The sequence below is a fragment of the Procambarus clarkii genome, chromosome 6 (assembly GCF_040958095.1).
Source record: "Procambarus clarkii isolate CNS0578487 chromosome 6, FALCON_Pclarkii_2.0, whole genome shotgun sequence".
Lineage (NCBI taxonomy): Eukaryota > Metazoa > Arthropoda > Malacostraca > Decapoda > Cambaridae > Procambarus > Procambarus clarkii.
Window position 1 is genome coordinate 42,359,084 of NC_091155.1, and position 17,137 is coordinate 42,376,220.

Below are 17,137 nucleotides of genomic sequence, written 5' to 3' on the forward strand. Positions count from 1 at the left end.
TTATTTATAATAATATAATCACAGTTAAACAGGCAAACAGGTTTAAACCTTAACAACTGAAGCTTGATTGGATGTGATGAGCAATGTAATGGGTTTATCATTGAGAGTGATGACATCTATGTCCTGACACTTGCCTGAGATCACAAAAGGTAACTTCACTGAGCAGTGCCCCCTGACTGATATGCTGCTACTGATAATACTGCCGAGTTAATCCTCACAGTTGCGTTATTCATCGCTCAGCACTGTCTGGCACGAGAGTGTAATATGTACTCGTATATTTGGATATGTGAATGTATGTGTGTATGTGTGTGTGTGTGTGTGTGTGTATATATATATGTATATACTGTATATGTTTCTATAATGTATATATTTAAAAATTACTTCACTTACTTGGCAAGCTGTATCTTGAGATGCTATGTTTTGTTTTTTTGCTTTCTATTTATTGCACATAAAATTTGTATGTACTCACTATTTATATTCCCAGTGACACATGACTGGGACTGTAACTATATGAACTCACTGTAATCCCAGTGACACATTACAGGGATTATAACTATGTATTCACTGTAATCTCAGTGACACATCACTGAGACAGTAACTGAATGAACTTGCTGTATTCCCAGTGACACATTACAGGGACTGTAACTGTATGAACTCACTGTAATCCCAGTGACACATCACTGGGACTGTAACGACTCACACACACACATCTCTTCTCCCCTCCCTTATATCCCCCCTTCCCCCCACCCCTGTGGTGAACATCACTATAAAGTTATAACTTAAGGCTTGATGAATTTCACACATTCTCTCTAGAAATATTTTGGGGTACAAATCCTCAGTGTGACCATGTTGTTATAAACATTTCCTTACTTCGTCTTGAAATATTCACCCACACATTGAAAACTTCAGCCTCACTAACATTTGTGCACAAAAAACATTTATTCAGACAATCATTTGCCAGAGAAACAGAACCCATAACTAATTCCTTTAATTCCATAAGGTAATTCCTCAGCATCATCTTCAACACTTGACTTTTCCAATAATATTAACATACCAAAGATCAACTGCATTATTCATTATTATAAACACATACATTACTTGGATACAATTAAAACTATATATAAAATATTGGGCAAATCTGCATTTAATATACAATTTATCCTAAGAAAAAGCAACAAAATGTTGATAAAAAAAAATTGAAAATTTGATCAGCAGGATAAAATACCATCTAACAAGGCAGTTCCACAATGGGCCTACAGTACAACTGCCATTTATAAGCAATGATTACAACTTGAAAGGTAGAGAGGAAGGTGGGTGACCCTTAGTTACATTACTTAACTCCCATTGACCATTAAATGTGTAATAACACTAGTCCTCACATATCAAGAGCCTCAAAGCTACACCAGATACTTAAAAAAAAACAAAAAACAAAAAACGTATAACCCAGGGCTCCAGACACACAAGGCAACAATATGTTTGCCTTATATGTTTATTTTCATCACGTGTTAATTTCTTCGTGATTTTACACACACATAAGGCAACAACAACTTTGGTTTTCTATTTTCTTCTAAGACGAGTTGAGTCTAGCCTCAGGCTAGGCTCGGGGAGTAGAAGAACTCCCAGAACCTCTCTCCAGGTATGCCCTGGCCTCAGGCTGGGCTCGGGGAGTAGAAGAACTCCCAGAACCTCTCTCCAGGTATGCCCTGGCCTCAGGCTGGGCTCGAGGAGAAGAAGAACTCCGAGAAACTCTCTCCAGGTATGCCCTGGCCTCAGGCTGGGCTCGGGGAGTAGAAGAACTCCCAGAACCTCTCTCCAGGTATGCCCTGGCCTCAGGCTGGGCTCGAGGAGAAGAAGAACTCCGAGAAACTCTCTCCAGGTATGCCCTGGCCTCAGGCTGGGCTCGAGGAGAAGAAGAACTCCAAGAAACTCTCTCCAGGTATGCCCTGGCCTCAGGCTGGGCTCGAGGAGTAGAAGAACTCGCAGAACCTCTCTCCAGGTATGCCCTGGCCTCAGGCTGGGCTCGAGGAGTAGAAGAACTCGCAGAACCTCTCTCCAGGTATGCCCTGGCCTCAGGCTGGGCTCGAGGAGAAGAAGAACTCCGAGAACCTCTCTCCAAGTAAGACCCTCCTAAAAGGCTTCATAACACTAGCCAACATGGTGATCAACATTCACAAGGTGCCTCATGTCTGTTTAGTTACATTGCAAGAATAAACCTCATACAGGAACACAATACAGTGTGCTCAGTCAGATAATCCTTCCAATAGCTTGAAATTATTAGCAGTAATATTAATCTAAATCTCTCTAGCTCTTATTATTAAAAAAAAAGCAGGACGATCCAAACACTTGAGGACATCACAAATCTTGGACTGAAGACCCAGGAAGAGCAGTTATAGTGTCAGATGAATAAATTGGCAATTTGGTCAGAAAGTTTGAATAAATTTGCGTATTGGATAAAATATCTGATGAATAGAACATTTGCATATTGTTAGAATATCATAAAAAGCATTTTACAAATATACCTTACCATGAATCATCCAATCTCTTTGAGTTATGTTCTCTAAATCTGTGGGTTTATTTCACTGATCGTTGGTCAAAGATGCAATCGTAAACAATGATACAGTATTTGATAAGGGCTACAAACTTACTTAATTAACCATGGATTAATGAACAATAAATTACAGATGATATGGAATGTTTTAGTGGTAACTTTTAGAATTAAAAGAGATATTGATAGTTTACAGAGTTGGTGATAGTTTGATAGCAACATAAATAAACAATGAAGGTGACCTATTCTGCAAAGAATAGAGAGTACAGACCTACATGAAATAAACACAAAATTTAGATAATAATACTTGATAGTACTTTTTTCATCTTTATATACTGCATTTTTTGTCTTCTAGACGTGCCAAATTATATTACACTTATACTGCCGTATTATAGGCTTATTACACATATGCTCACGTTACATAGGCTCATTACACTTATATTTCCATTAATCATATATTTTCATAAATAACACTTCACTTAAAGCAGTAAATTGTGCTGGAATGTGTAACAAAAGTACGACATAAAAATATGACGATAAACCATTTTTAAATTGCATGATTTAACAGTGCCTAAGGAGGCTGAAAAGATGACATGGACCAGTCTGGTTTTTTTGGTACTGGAATAGTCACTTATAACCTCTTCTTGAAGTTACTACTAAAGAACAAGTGCTTAATTTGGCATTAACATTCTCTTCTTTGGCCCCTCGTAACTGCAGCCCAACGACTCATCTTCGAAGATGATACAGAACTCCACTGTACTTTAAACATATCTTTTGTTTGTCGTTGACTTTTCATCATCTCTTAATTTACTCTTTCAACCTTCTTTCTCCATCATTTTATATTCCACTGTCATGATGATGATGATACTCTTACTACAGAAGTCTTGTGTTGGTCAATAAAATATTCCACTGCCTTATTATTTTCCACGCAAGACATAGAACTTTTTTTTTTTAAGACCCTGGCAACAAGACCTTGCAGCCTCTGTGAAAGTTATGTTCAAACTATGCAGACTTATTTATCTGTAGTCTAACTTTTCTAGCTTCAGGACCAAGAAAACTCTAGCAGTTTCTGGACCACTAATATAGGTGTAAAACACAAGGGTATGAAAATACTGGGGTTTCATTTCCTGTACTAAAAGACAAGCTTTGCTGTAGACTTTTCATTTGGGAAGAGTCTTTTAAAAACTTTTTTGTAGTGACACACCTACATTAAAGGCTTCTCACTGTGTTGCTTCTTTATGGCTCTGTTAGCAGTGCTTGCCCTATGTCCAGACCTTGCCCTACAACTGTCCTACCCTATGTCCAGACCTTGCCCTACAACTACCCTCGTCCTACCATATGTCCAGACCTTGCCCTACAACTACCCTCGTCCTACCCTATGTCCAGACCTTGCCCTACAACTACCCTCGTCCTACCCTATGTCCAGACCTTGCCCTACAACTACCCTCGTCCTACCATATGTCCAGACCTTGCCCTACAACTACCCTCGTCCTACCCTATGTCCAGACCTTGCCCTACAACTACCCTCGTCCTACCCTATGTCCAGACCTTGCCCTACAACTACCCTTGTCCTACCCTATGTCCAGACTTTGCCCTACAACTACCCTCGTCCTACCCTATGTCCAGACCTTGCCCTACAACTACCCTCGTCCTACCCTATGTCCAGACCTTGCCCTACAACCACCCTCACCCTACCCTATGTCCAGACCTTGCCCTACAACTACCCCTCATCCTACCCTATGTCCAGGCCTTGCCCTGTGAATGATGAAGACGGCAGCAAAGATGTCAGGGAATTCTTAAAGCAAGAGCATGACAGTGAAAGAGAGTAAACACAGTTTTAATAAGTAGAGAGTAGCATCTATCTTGCTCATAATAAAGATGGCTCACTGTATTCATATATGAACTGAGGGTTGAAGGCTTAGTGTTAAAGGCTATAGTGCACTCAGTACACCAGTAATATACTACTCTACAGCCATAATATACATTATTTGCAAAATGGAATACCTAAGAAATGTGATCCTTGTTGTTCTGCTGCCGAGTCTTCTAGCAAGTAGTTACGAAGCTCTCTTGTATATCTTATATACTTATGTAATACAACTTTGATTTATGTGTGAATATCCATGTCGGGAAAAAGTTTGCACGGAGAATAGTACAGGCATGCAAACTATGAAAGCAGCTAAGAAAGTGGTACATGTTTTTTAATTATAAAGCTCTTTGTTTTCAAATACTTCCTCAGACTGTTTCATTCTTAGTTGCAAAGTAACTTTGAAGTGAAAATATATCGTGATCTTCATGATGAAGTCATTATGTAACTGCAGTTACAACATATCACCCTCTAAAAGTAGTATATAAAATGTTACAATACAGTAAGTGAACAAATTCTTAGCAATTATACAGTCTACAGTAGTCATACTAAATTTCTCTCTCTCTCTCTCTCTCTCTCTCTCATAGTTTACAGTCCACCTGAGGGTTGGTGACTAGTGGTGGTGTGAGCCAGACTTATTCTTGCAGGTAACTACTTGTTGCGACCTTGTGACTGCCAACAGTGTAATGGAGTCATCAAATTCTCCTTAGCCTGAATACAGTACATTTCATGACAAAGGGATTTTTAGATATATATGCAAGACTTTCCATATATAGCAAACAATTCTTAACTAAAAAGTTCAACAACCATACTTATTCTCCCATTTTATAGCACATATTTTCCTTAGTCTTATAACAAATGCTGACTTGCACATCTGCAGACATGGGCAGATTCCTTCAAGGGTCGGTTACGGCTCTCGCAGATGGTTGTCTTGTGTCATAAACCCCAGCCAGGCTGTCTTATGCACAATTTATGTTTATCTGCTATATCTTTAATGTATCTCTATTCCAATTATGGCAACCTGTCTCTGCTCCCTCATCCAAGAATCTTCAAATAATCAAAAGGTACAAGCTATATGTACTAGACAAAATATGGCATTTTTCTTAGTTCATTCAAGAACAAAAATTTACCCCACTCTAAGACTCGGTCAATGTCTATACTGATCAAAATAACATATAGCATTAAGTGATTCCAGTTAATTAAGCAGTTAAATATTAAAGAAGATAACATGATTCCTTCCAGGACTCTACATCATTTGCAGAGGAATTTTTTAATCATGTTTCTTTATTATTGTTAAATAAAATGGAAGCACTGCAAGTGATAATACACAGCAATATAATCAAATATGTGGCACCATCAGCACAAAGCCAGTATCAACATCCGTACGGTACTTCAGAAGTTCGTGCTTTCTATATAACAACATCGAGAGAATAAGAAATCCTGAAATAAAGTACACGACTAAAAAATACCAACAATGCCACATATACTCACCAAGCAGCACAGGTTCGTTAACAATGCAGCACTACAGCGTGGCTGGCAATTCTGTTTTTTTTTTTGTGTGTGTGTTAATTCTTTGTTTTGAAATAACATGGTTTTTCATAAATCATCTCCGGAGTCTTGACTAGATACCAAACAAACCCTGGTATTCCGTGGTAGGAGACAGCCTGGCAAGACGTACAGACATCTGCACTATTCAGGACTATGTTTCTGAAGCGTGCTCCCAAGTTGTTCTTTCTATGGCTGGATAAAAATGGTTTCTTGCTATACACACACTGAAGCTCTAAAACTTCAATCAGGCTAATCAAGTACTTAATCATGAGTTAACTCATTATACATCTATTAAAATGTTACTAAAAAAAAACTATATAAAAAGCTTATGTAAGAGCACGATTCAAAATTTGAGTCCAGAGTCTGTTCAGCAGCATAGGTGAGCAAAGACCACAGAAGCACTAAAACTAACATTCACCACTGTATCTACATATTGTATTTACAAAAAAAGTATAATGTCATCATAATCAAAGAATACGCTAATGTGGCATAGTGATAATTCCACGATAATGCATAAAAAACACCAGCAAGAGTATGAAACCCGACACTGTACTAAATGCAAAGGCTCATTAGGCTCCTGGGAGTGGAACCTATGCGCCCTACCGGCCCTGGGCAGGGAGGGGTCTATGTACAGGGAAGTTAGGAGTGCAAGGGAAGGAGGGAGGGGGGCAGGGCTTGTACAAAACTTGAGACCTTGGGATAGGCAGTGTGGCTGTCATATACATTTCTTATTAAAGCACGTGAGTTGAGTGTGGCGGTACAAAAGTAGTTGAGAAGCCAATGCTATAAATAAATTACTTTCCCTACAAAAATGCAGCTGATGCACCCCCTTCACTCCAAGCAGGTACTGGGGGGAGGGTAGCAGGAGCTGAACCATGGCTCTGAGGATTGCTGGCATTATAGTGCATATTTGCCTTGATAGTACACACACAACACAACTCGAGTTGCACTGTACATTTATCACTTGATTACATGGCACTTTATGTATCTCCCTCCATGTTTTATTTCTTGAACGTGTGTCTAGAAAATTAAGAGGCCTCACCAAACACCCAAACAATATTGATATATGCTTCAAGCTTGCTGATCAATCTTTGTGCGAGTAACTGAACCAACATAGTGTGCCGTGAGTCATATACAACCACGCCACAGTACCTGGTATCATACTGCCACCATCACCACAGAAACTGATGTTATAATACCACCAACATCATAGTAACTGATCACTCATAACTGTACATGTTGCAGTAATACACCTACAACTCGGCTGAATCTGTAATGCCGCATAGTATTGTATAGCACCGGCAGCTACACCACCACTAAAGCACAGTAGCCCATGCTGCAGCCCGCACTGTAACCATGCTTAGATATCTTCTCACATACTGGGATAAAAATCAACGATCCTCACACTTGCAACAATTTGTTGCCGAGAATTAAAATTCATTGAACTTAATTTCAATAAATTCTTAAATAATAAATTCATTGAACCTCGCTGAATTTAACCACAAGCAGAATGTACAGATTAATAAAAAAAAAATTAAATCAGCATCACTATAGTACAATGAGTGGTGATGCAACACTGCTCTCAGTGTTGTGGGTGGTGATGCAACACTGCCCTCAGTGTTGTGGGTGGTGATGTAACACTGCCCTCAGTGTTGTGGGTGGTGATGTAACACTGCCTTCAGTGCTGTGGGTGGTGATGCAACACTGCTCTCAGTGTTGTGGGTGGTGATGCAACACTGCCCTCAGTGTTGTGGGTGGTGATGCAACACTGCCTTCAGTGTTGTGGGTGGTAATGCAACACTGCCCTCAGTGTTGTGGGTGGTGATGCAACACTGCCTTCAGTGTTGTGGGTGGTAATGCAACACTGCCCTCAGTGTTGTGGGTGGTGATGCAACACTGCCTTCAGTGTTGTGGGTGGTGATGCAACACTGCCCTCAGTGTTGTGGGTGGTGATGCAACACTGCCTTCAGTGTTGTGGGTGGTGATGCAACACTGCTCTCAGTGTTGTGGGTGGTGATGCAACACTGCCCTCAGTGTTGTGGGTGGTGATGCAACACTGCCTTCAGTGTTGTGGGTGGTAATGCAACACTGCCCTCAGTGTTGTGGGTGGTGATGCAACACTGCCTTCAGTGTTGTGGGTGGTGATGCAACACTGCCTTCAGTGCTGTGGGTGGTGATGTAACACTGCCCTCAGTGTTGTGGGTGGTGATGTAACACTGCCCTCAGTGTTGTGGGTGGTGATGTAACACTGCCTTCAGTGCTGTGGGTGGTGATGTAACACTGCCTTCAGTGTTGTGGGTGGTGATGTAACACTGCCCTCAGTGTTGTGGGTGGTGATGTAACACTGCTTTCAGTGCTGTGGGTGGTGCGATAAAAGCAAATCATGTATGAATACACTCTGACTTCCGGTCCCTCTGAAACAATGGATTAATATATCAAAATAGCAACTGTACTTTCCGCAACACTGTCTACCAGGAAGAGAACGATCAACAGCTTGTCAAGTGATGTTTTAACACTGGCTTTCAGCGTGCCAAGTGTACAGTTGTCTACAATTTCTTCAATGTCACCCTTGAGATAATGAGCAGTGCTTTACCACCAGCTGCAGCATGATGCATGCTGTTAAACCCCATTACAATGCAATATATTGTTACATCACCAACTTTAGCACAATGAGGTTCAATGACACACAGTCCTGTAAGATGCATTAGAGCACGAGCCACACAACAGCAAACTGTGCTGCAGTACTGCCTATAGTGCACCGAGTGATATCATTTTAATCAGCAATGACCTGGGGCGCTACACAATCATATTGGCTAGGCCTACTGAATACCTATCTGAATGATGACCAGACCACACACCATAAGATGAAGAAATGACGACGCTTCGGTATGTGCTGGACCATCATCAAGTTGTGTGTGAGTGATTCCACTCACACACGACTTGATGATGGTCCAGGACAGACCAAAATGTTATCGTTTCTTCATGCAGGCGATGAGACACAATAACGTGGCTAAAGTAAATTGACCATACCACACACTAGAAGGTGAAGGGACGACGACGTTTCGGTCCGTCCTGGAATCGACTTGAGAATCGACAATCGACTTGAGAATGGTCCAGGACGGACCGAAACATCGTCGTCTTTTCACCTTCTAGTGCATCGTTTCTTCACCTTCTGATGTGTGGTTTGGTCATCATATCTTCAGCTACATTACTGTAACTCATCACCTATCTGAATCATCGTGACATCTCAACAAGTATCATCTATAAGTCCCCCAACCACACAGAAGCCTTGGCTGATTTGACTTATTTTTATCATTTATGCTGTATCACAAAATTCTGCACCATTAATACTTAACATGGGTAAAAATTAAATATATGTAAAACAAATCATATAATCTAAATAATAAATATAATAACTGTGATTAAAATCAATGGTGAAGTAGTATAAGTGAATGTCCGTAAGTTTGCACCTATACTTAGTATGAGCATTGTAAATGGTACCAATTTTCTCTGGTATCATATTACAGTATTCCAAATCCATTCACTCAGGTTCCTCTGCCACGAAGAAATGTAAGTGGTCCCTAAATCATGAAGCAGACCCTGCAATTTGATTTTTGAAAGAATGCCACAATTTTCCCTCAAAGATTTCTAAATTTTCTTTAATTTCACATATGTAACACACTTATCTTCGATTTAGCTCCATTTTCACAGCTGCAAAAGAAAAGAATTAATGTTATTCTTTGTTTAAAAACTAAAAATAAATATTTACCCATTCCAAAAGTCCCACATAACTACATAATTATATATGTAATACAGTATTGTACCTGTATTTCAACTTCCGGGTGCAGATGTTTTTCGTGAAGAACTGGGTCCCCCAGATAAATTAACTTTATATGAAAGATAATGTTTCTTTAGGGCTCACTGACTTTCAGAACAGTACAAGAAACAGAAAAATAGACACTTATATATATCCACATTCCTGGTCAGACAATGTTTATATGACAAAAAGAAAATATAAGTAATATCTCAAAAACCAGCGTTGAATGTAATGAAAAGCCATTTTCTGGGCGAGACCCGGAGGCTTCCCGGAGCTATCCAGGCTGATATGTATATTATTAGACTTTGGCATCAGTCGGTGTGAATGGACTTCTAGGTCTAACAGGGACTACGAGCCAGAATCTGGTCCCCTCAGAGAGGCATAAGGAGCAATGGCCTATAGAAATTCACATGTGTGTGAATTTCATGAATTTCATGAAATTTCATGAGCATTCTATGTCTGCCATCGACCAGGCCAGGCACCCAGAAAGGTAGGCGCCCCAAAACAAACCCCTAATCTGGTTAAAACTACTACAGAAAACTAACAAGTAAACAAAACTCCCCAACTGAAAAATGAGTAAATGAGCATGACATCACACGTGCAGTGGTGCTTGTCTGCGCAGCTGCTCCCTCCCTGGGAGGAGGAAGAGGAAGCCCCAGACCCATCGTGCCGGCTAGCCACCTGTCAGTTCGAGGTTAGATGTCAAAACAAGCGAAAAACCCTGCCGAGGGGGGGGGGGGTAGGGATAGTTGCTGGGGAGCCTCCAGGTCTTGCCTAGAAAATGGCATTTCATTACATTCAACACTAGCTACCTGCCCAAACCACAAAAGAGGGACAAACCTGGGAAGCGGAAACCCCCACATCTAAAAACCCCAAAGTAAGAACTCACTTCCCCAAACTCACTTCCAACATTAGATTGGAAGTGAGAAAGGAATTGGCATCTAACCCAAAGTTGGTGCAAAACACAGTTGATCGGAGTAAGCCCCTGATAATTTTTGGCTGCAAAGAAAAGGAGATAACATCTAGCTCAGAAAGAGCTGTAAAAGAAGCGAAAGAAGTAGATAAAATTGTTGGCCTCGTAGAAGGTCTTACTATCATAGAGAATGTGTGCGACTACAGGAGAATAGGCAGGTACGTAAAAGGGAAAGATCGACCTTTGAGGATCACTCTAAATGGTGCCAAACAGATAAAAGAAGTACTAAGGAATGCTAGAAAATTACAAAGTGATGAGGATGGGAAAGTGTGGTTGTTAAGACGAGACCTTTCAAGAGAAGACAGAAAGAAGCTGCAACTAAACCTCGTAGAGGAAAAATGTCTAAATGAGAGCAAAAACGAAGAAAAATAAATTTTTTTTTTCTACATAGTGATAGGGGTAGGCAGACCAGTAAAACGGTACAAAAAACCAGCGGTGAATGTAATGAAACGCCATTTTCTGGGTGAGACCCGGAGGCTCCCCGGAGCTTTACCGGCTGATATGCTAATGTCAGACTTTGGCATCAGTCATGTGTATGGAGTTCTAGGGCCTACCGGGGACCACGAGCCAGAACCTGGCCCCCTCAGAGAGGCAAGGGGAGCAATGGCCTATAGAAACCCTCGTGTGGTTGGAAGCATTCTTTGTCTGCCATCGACCGGGTCAAGCATCCAGAAAGGTAAGCATTCCAAAACAAACCCCTATTCTGGTGAAAATTGCTACCTAAAGCCGAACTAGTGGATAGAACTCTTCAACAGAAAATAAGGAAACTAGTATGACGTCATACGTCACCGTGCCGCTGTCTGCGCAGCTCCCCCCTCCCCGGGAGGGGGAAGGGGGAGCCCCAGACCTCCCACGCCGGCTATCCACCCATCAGTTCTGAGGCTGGATGTCAAAACACGCGAAAAACGCCGACCGGAGGGAGGGAGGGTTGCCGGGGAGCCTCCGGGTCTCACCCAGAAAATGGCGTTTCATTACATTCAACGCTGGTTTTCTGGGGGGAACCCCGTCGGCTCCCCGGAGCTAACTACCCACAGAGGAAGGTCAAAGGGACAGAACCGGGAGGCGGACACCACGCACCCCCCAAGGAGGCGAGACAACTGGCAGCAAACGCCAACCCAAGGCGCCACAGCTCCGAAAATCCCGGGAACAACACGAGAACCACGAGCAGCAAGGCCCCTGCACGAACACCAAAAATCCACGCCCGAAAGACCGCAAGGCCACGTCGCCCAGACGGCAGCGAGAGCAGCGAAGCCACGAACGCCACAGGCATGAGGGAAGAACACAGGCAGCTTAGCCGCAAGAACACGGCTGACCACCCGGGACACCATCACCCGCGAACCGGGAAGAACAGAACCGGATCAACGCAAAACGCGCTCCGGACCCAAACGCCGTGGCACGCAAACAACAGCGGAGGGCCGCCACAGAACACAAAAACGACACACCCCCGGCCCGACCAACGAAGCACCAACAAACCCTGGACCCCTCCAGAATGCAGCAGCCCCACCCCGTGCCAGAAAAGATGGAGACTGCTGCCACCAAACAACCAAAATGCTAAAACCGAAGGAGCAAGAAAACTCAGCGACTCGACCCCCAGAGGCAAAGGCCCAAAGGAAAGAGCCGACGAAAAAACACACCGGAACCGAAGGCGCACTACCAACCGAGGAGAAGACAGAGCACGCTGACCAGAGACCAGGATGGTGCAAGCAGGGCACGAACAGGCCGGAGGTGAAACGACGCACAAGACAGCTGACTAACGGTGCAGAAGCAACACCAAGACCGAAAGCAAGCTGAAGCGGCTCCGCCTGCACCGCACGAAAAGAGGCGACAGTATGTGGCAAGACGACGGCCCCAACCCCCACCAGAAACCAAGCCGAGAGTAAACCAAGCTAACAAGAGTAACCACCTAAGAAGGGACAGGAAAAGGAAGGACCGCCAAAATACCCCATACTGCCGCCAAGAGAAGCACGCAGGTGGGACACCTACCACGAAGCCACCCGACCACCAACCGGAGGCGAGACCGCGAGGCAGAACATAAGCAGCCCCGACAAGCCCAGCCCAGGAAAAAGCCCAGCCCGAGCTGGGCCCAGGAAAAAGGCGGAGCCGCGGGAAGATCTCGGGCGTGACCACCGAAACCCAGGCGGCACAAGGAGATGGAACGTCTGCCGAACAGAAAAACTCCCCAAAGCATGCAAGCCCACCAGGAGTTCAGAAACGACGGGTCCGACGCGAGACATCGCAAGACCCCAGAAAAACCAACCGGCAGGGCAAGCTAGGAAACCAAAGAAGGCGGAAGGGTCGCTGCCAGAACAGTACCCGAACCAAGGGGTACGAACAACTGCAATAGACCGAGACAAAGAAGCACATCACAGGACACAGGCTGACCAACGCCTAAGAATACACGCAGAACATCCCTGCTGCAGAGGAGGCAGGAAGAAAGAGCAGAAGCACAAAAACCCCAGGAGAACAAGCAGGGGTGGACAATCAGGCAGGGGCAGAAAAACCCCCACGCAATCCCCAGGCACAAAATGGCAGCAAAGTGCCACTCCACAACCGGACACAGGAACAAGGACACGCCACCGTGAAACACGGTACCAATGCACACGTGCAGCAGCAGCAACAGGCACCACTGCAACATGCAACATGTAAATAGCAACTCCCTTCTGCAAAGGCAGAGAATGGAGCAGGCAGACCCCAGACAGGGCCAACGGAGATACGACAAAACCCTGCAGGCCCAGAAACCTGCACCAGGCGACCGACGGCGGAGAAACCCCGCCGATACCTGCTGGATGAGGTACTGGGAGCTCTATTACACCTGAAGCCCGGCCCAAGGCCAGGCGAGACCGGCCAGAGGGTGGCCCACCAGGCAGCTGCTAGGAGCAGTCCACCGGCCCACATACCCCCACAACCAGGACGGGCCGGAACTGCCATACGAAAACAGGCTAGTGTGCCCTGGAAGTCCACGGACGAACCAGCAAGAAGGCTTATGCTCGCAAGTAGGTCGTGTAACAAGCACAGACCTCTGATGGTAATACAGTGTTCCCCAAATGTGCCAATAGCACCACTGCACTCCACTGGTACTATCCCGCAAGTTCTACCAGATAGGCGGGACCCAAGAGCCAGAGCTCAAAACCTGCAAGCACAGCCAGGAGCCTTACCAGGTGAGTACAGAACCAACCCTACAACCCCCACAACTCACAACAGTAAAAAAGGAGGGTCCCCTGAATGACTCCAGCATGGGTTGGACATGCACATGAGGGGGACAGGAAGGGTTGAAAAAGGGACAGTCACTGGTGTGCGAACGGTCTCACTCGTACAAAAAGATACCTAAACAAAGACAGGTATATAAACAACTCCGCATCCAGCGCCCGGCCAAAAGACGCCAGACCGCAGAAACTCACCTGGCGAATGGTGGCACGAACTTGACACGACTCAACCGTGCCCAGAAGAACCTGGGAGCACCGCCAGGTGAAGACGCCAGAGCCGGACCCTGCCGGACCCGCAGGAGAGCAGGGAGAGGCGAAGGAGGCGGTCCACACCTATGACACGGGGAAAACCGCGGTGCCCTCCCCACAACTGGGAACCAAGACACCCCCGGCGCGAAGGGGCACATACCGCAGCCAGGGAGAAGAATGAGAGGCAAAGCACTGTAGCAAAAAGGGCGCAAAACACCAGCACTGAAACACCCCCCAGACCAAAACAAACTCCACGCCGCATGCGCATAACACGCTGGCCGAACCGCACACCCTCCCAGCGGGAAGGCGCCAGCCAGGACTACTGCACGAGAAAAGTAGCCAAAAGAGGAAGCAGGAACAATAAAACCGGCCAAAGAAGCAAAGAGCCCAAAAAGGAACCCAACCGGGCGACAAGCAGCCCAACCGGGCGACAAGCAGCCCAACCGGGCGACAAGCAGCCCAACAGGGCGACAAGCAGCCCACCAGGGCGACAAGCAGCCCACCAGGGCGACAAGCAGCCCAAGAGGGCGACAAGCAGCCCAAGAGGGCGACAAGCAGCCCAAGAGGGCGACAAGCAGCCCAAGAGGGCGACAAGCAGCCCAAGAGGGCGACAAGCAGCCCAAGAGGGCGACAAGCAGCCCAAGAGGGCGACAAGCAGCCCAAGAGGGCGACAAGTAGCCCAACAGGGCGACAAGTAGCCCAACAGGGCGACAAGTAGCCCAACAGGGCGACAAGGACGAGGAGCCGACAGACGTTCCAATAATGCGGGAAGTAGCGAAAAACCTTCCTGTACCCTCGAGAACACAGAAGCCAACACTAGTCCCGAAGGCACACGAAGGCGCAGGCGCACCCGAGGTCAGAAGTCACGCAGAACCCCATCGAACGGGGAAACATGACGAAAACACAGTCCCAAAAAGGGGTGGGAGGAAACATCCACCCACAGGACGGAACCAACCGACTCAAAAGGCCAAGGAACCGAGCCCGGGGAGAGGCCGACGCCCAACAGCACGTACGGCGAGTGGGGAAGAAAAACCCCACTCCGCGTAACCACAAGCCCCGCCTAGAGGGGGATAAAAAAAACCCACGGGGTCCAACGGGGCCAAGGCCCCCCAAGTCAGCCCCTTCCCAGCCCCGGGAACCTACACGACAGGCCCCGGGGCCGAGCCGTTCCCCCAAAGCCCCGGCCGTACCAGAAAACCGGGGCAGCCGTGAAAACACAAGTGAAGGGAGCCCACTGGCAGACTCGTACAACACGGCTGGAGGAACAGGCTCAAATGCCCCCGTCACTACCCCGGAAGGGGAATTCCCCGAGACTGCCCGAGTCTCAACACCATCAAAAACCCCGCCCCGAACCTACAGACGGTAAGGAACCGGCTGCAGGCAGGAAGGGTGATCCAGGGGAAAGACAAGGGGGCGTGGATGGAACCGAAGCAACCAACACCCCCAAGTCCCAAAACGAACTACAACGGGGCAGCCCCGGGGCTCCCAGGGAGGAAACCACGAGAACGTTGCCACCACCAAGGCTCAAGTGCAACGCCCCTGCTGCCCGCACCCGCTTTGTTAGCACAACTGGGTAACTGAGCCACAACGAGCAACCAAACTCGCACGACTCCGGGTCGAAGGTGTCACCGACCCCACAGGCAGCAGACGGAGGCAAAACAGAGAGTCACCCAGAGACAAAGGGTGAGAGCAACCCTCAAACTCGCTGGAAGCGAGGGGGGGACTCTGGGGTCACATCGATCGGACCCGCGCGCCCCCAGGGGTTTCCCAGGGTCCCGAGCGTTTACTATAAGAGGACTCGCGCTCAGGTAATCCCAGGCAGGGTACTGCTAACCGGCACCCAAAGCTACCAAACAACTTTCTAAGAGCTGAACCCCCGGGACGTGTACACTCACGGGGACCTAGCAGGGGTACCACCAGAAAATACTCAGAACACAAGGGACACAAAGGGGCAAAAACGAAGGCAGACCCCCCACCAGGTAGATAAACAAAAAGAAAAAGAAATCCCCGCAAGAGGACAGCGTACCCAAGCGGAACAGAGCCGGCCGCTATGATTGGTAAAGACAAGCTGCACAGTACCCTGCGCCCCAACAGTGCAAAAACTGCCCTTTCTCTAAGGCGAACAAGGGAGACAGAACACCCGAGCACACAAAGAGCGGCCGAAAACCAAGCAGTAAACGGCCAAGTAGGGGCAGGACCCAAGGAACTTGTGGAAGGTGGCCCCAAGCCCCAAGGGCAGTACTTACAGGGCACCTAGGGAAGGGAACCCTAGGCGCATGCAGCCCGAGTACTGAAGAATCACTCCCGGCTCACGCACCACCTAGAAAACAGACACCACACTCTAGGTACAGTGCTGAAACAACCACTGGAGCCGGAGCACATAACCGTTGCCTATAGCATCAGCCGAAGAACTGCTGGGTGGATAGCCGGCGTGGGAGGTCTGGGGCTCCCCCTTTCCCCTCCCAGGGAGGGGGGAGCTGCGCAGACAGCGGCGCGGTGACGTATGACGTCATACTAGTTTCCTTGTTTTCTGTTGAGTTCTATCCACTAGTTCGGCTTTAGGTAGCAATTTTCACCAGAATAGGGGTTTGTTTTGGAATGCTTACCTTTCTGGATGCTTGACCCGGTCGATGGCAGACATAGAATGCTTCCAACCACACGGGGGTTTCTATAGGCCATTGCTCCCCTTGCCTCTCTGAGGGGGCCAGGTTCTGGCTCGTGGTCCCCGGTAGGCCCTAGAACTCCATACACATGACTGATGCTAAAGTCTGACATTAGCATATCAGCCGGTAAAGGTCCGGGGAGCCGACGGGGCTCCCCCCAAAAAGGCAAACCAACAAAATTGCTAGAGGGGGAGTGAAGGATAAGGAGATGGGGAACATGTTCCTAAAAATAGTATAAACCAATGTAGATGGAGTGAGATCGAAAATACTGGAGT

General features: G+C 46.5%; 1 protein-coding gene across 8 annotated transcripts in view; it reads right to left on the bottom strand.

Moving 5' to 3' along the window:
* Positions 1-6,599: 6,599 nt before the first annotated feature.
* ena (ENAH actin regulator enabled) overlaps positions 6,600-17,137 on the bottom strand; it is a 597,539-nt gene continuing 587,001 nt past the window's right edge. For 6 of the 8 annotated variants that reach the window (XM_069308843.1, XM_069308824.1, XM_069308833.1 and 3 more), the window contains exon 7: positions 6,600-9,668. In XM_069308843.1, coding sequence (XP_069164944.1) covers positions 9,640-9,668 — 29 coding nt within the window. In that variant the 3' untranslated portion in view covers positions 6,600-9,639. The remainder of the gene's footprint in view (positions 9,669-17,137) is intronic. The other 2 variants (XR_011223588.1, XR_011223585.1) reach the window with 1 other exon arrangement.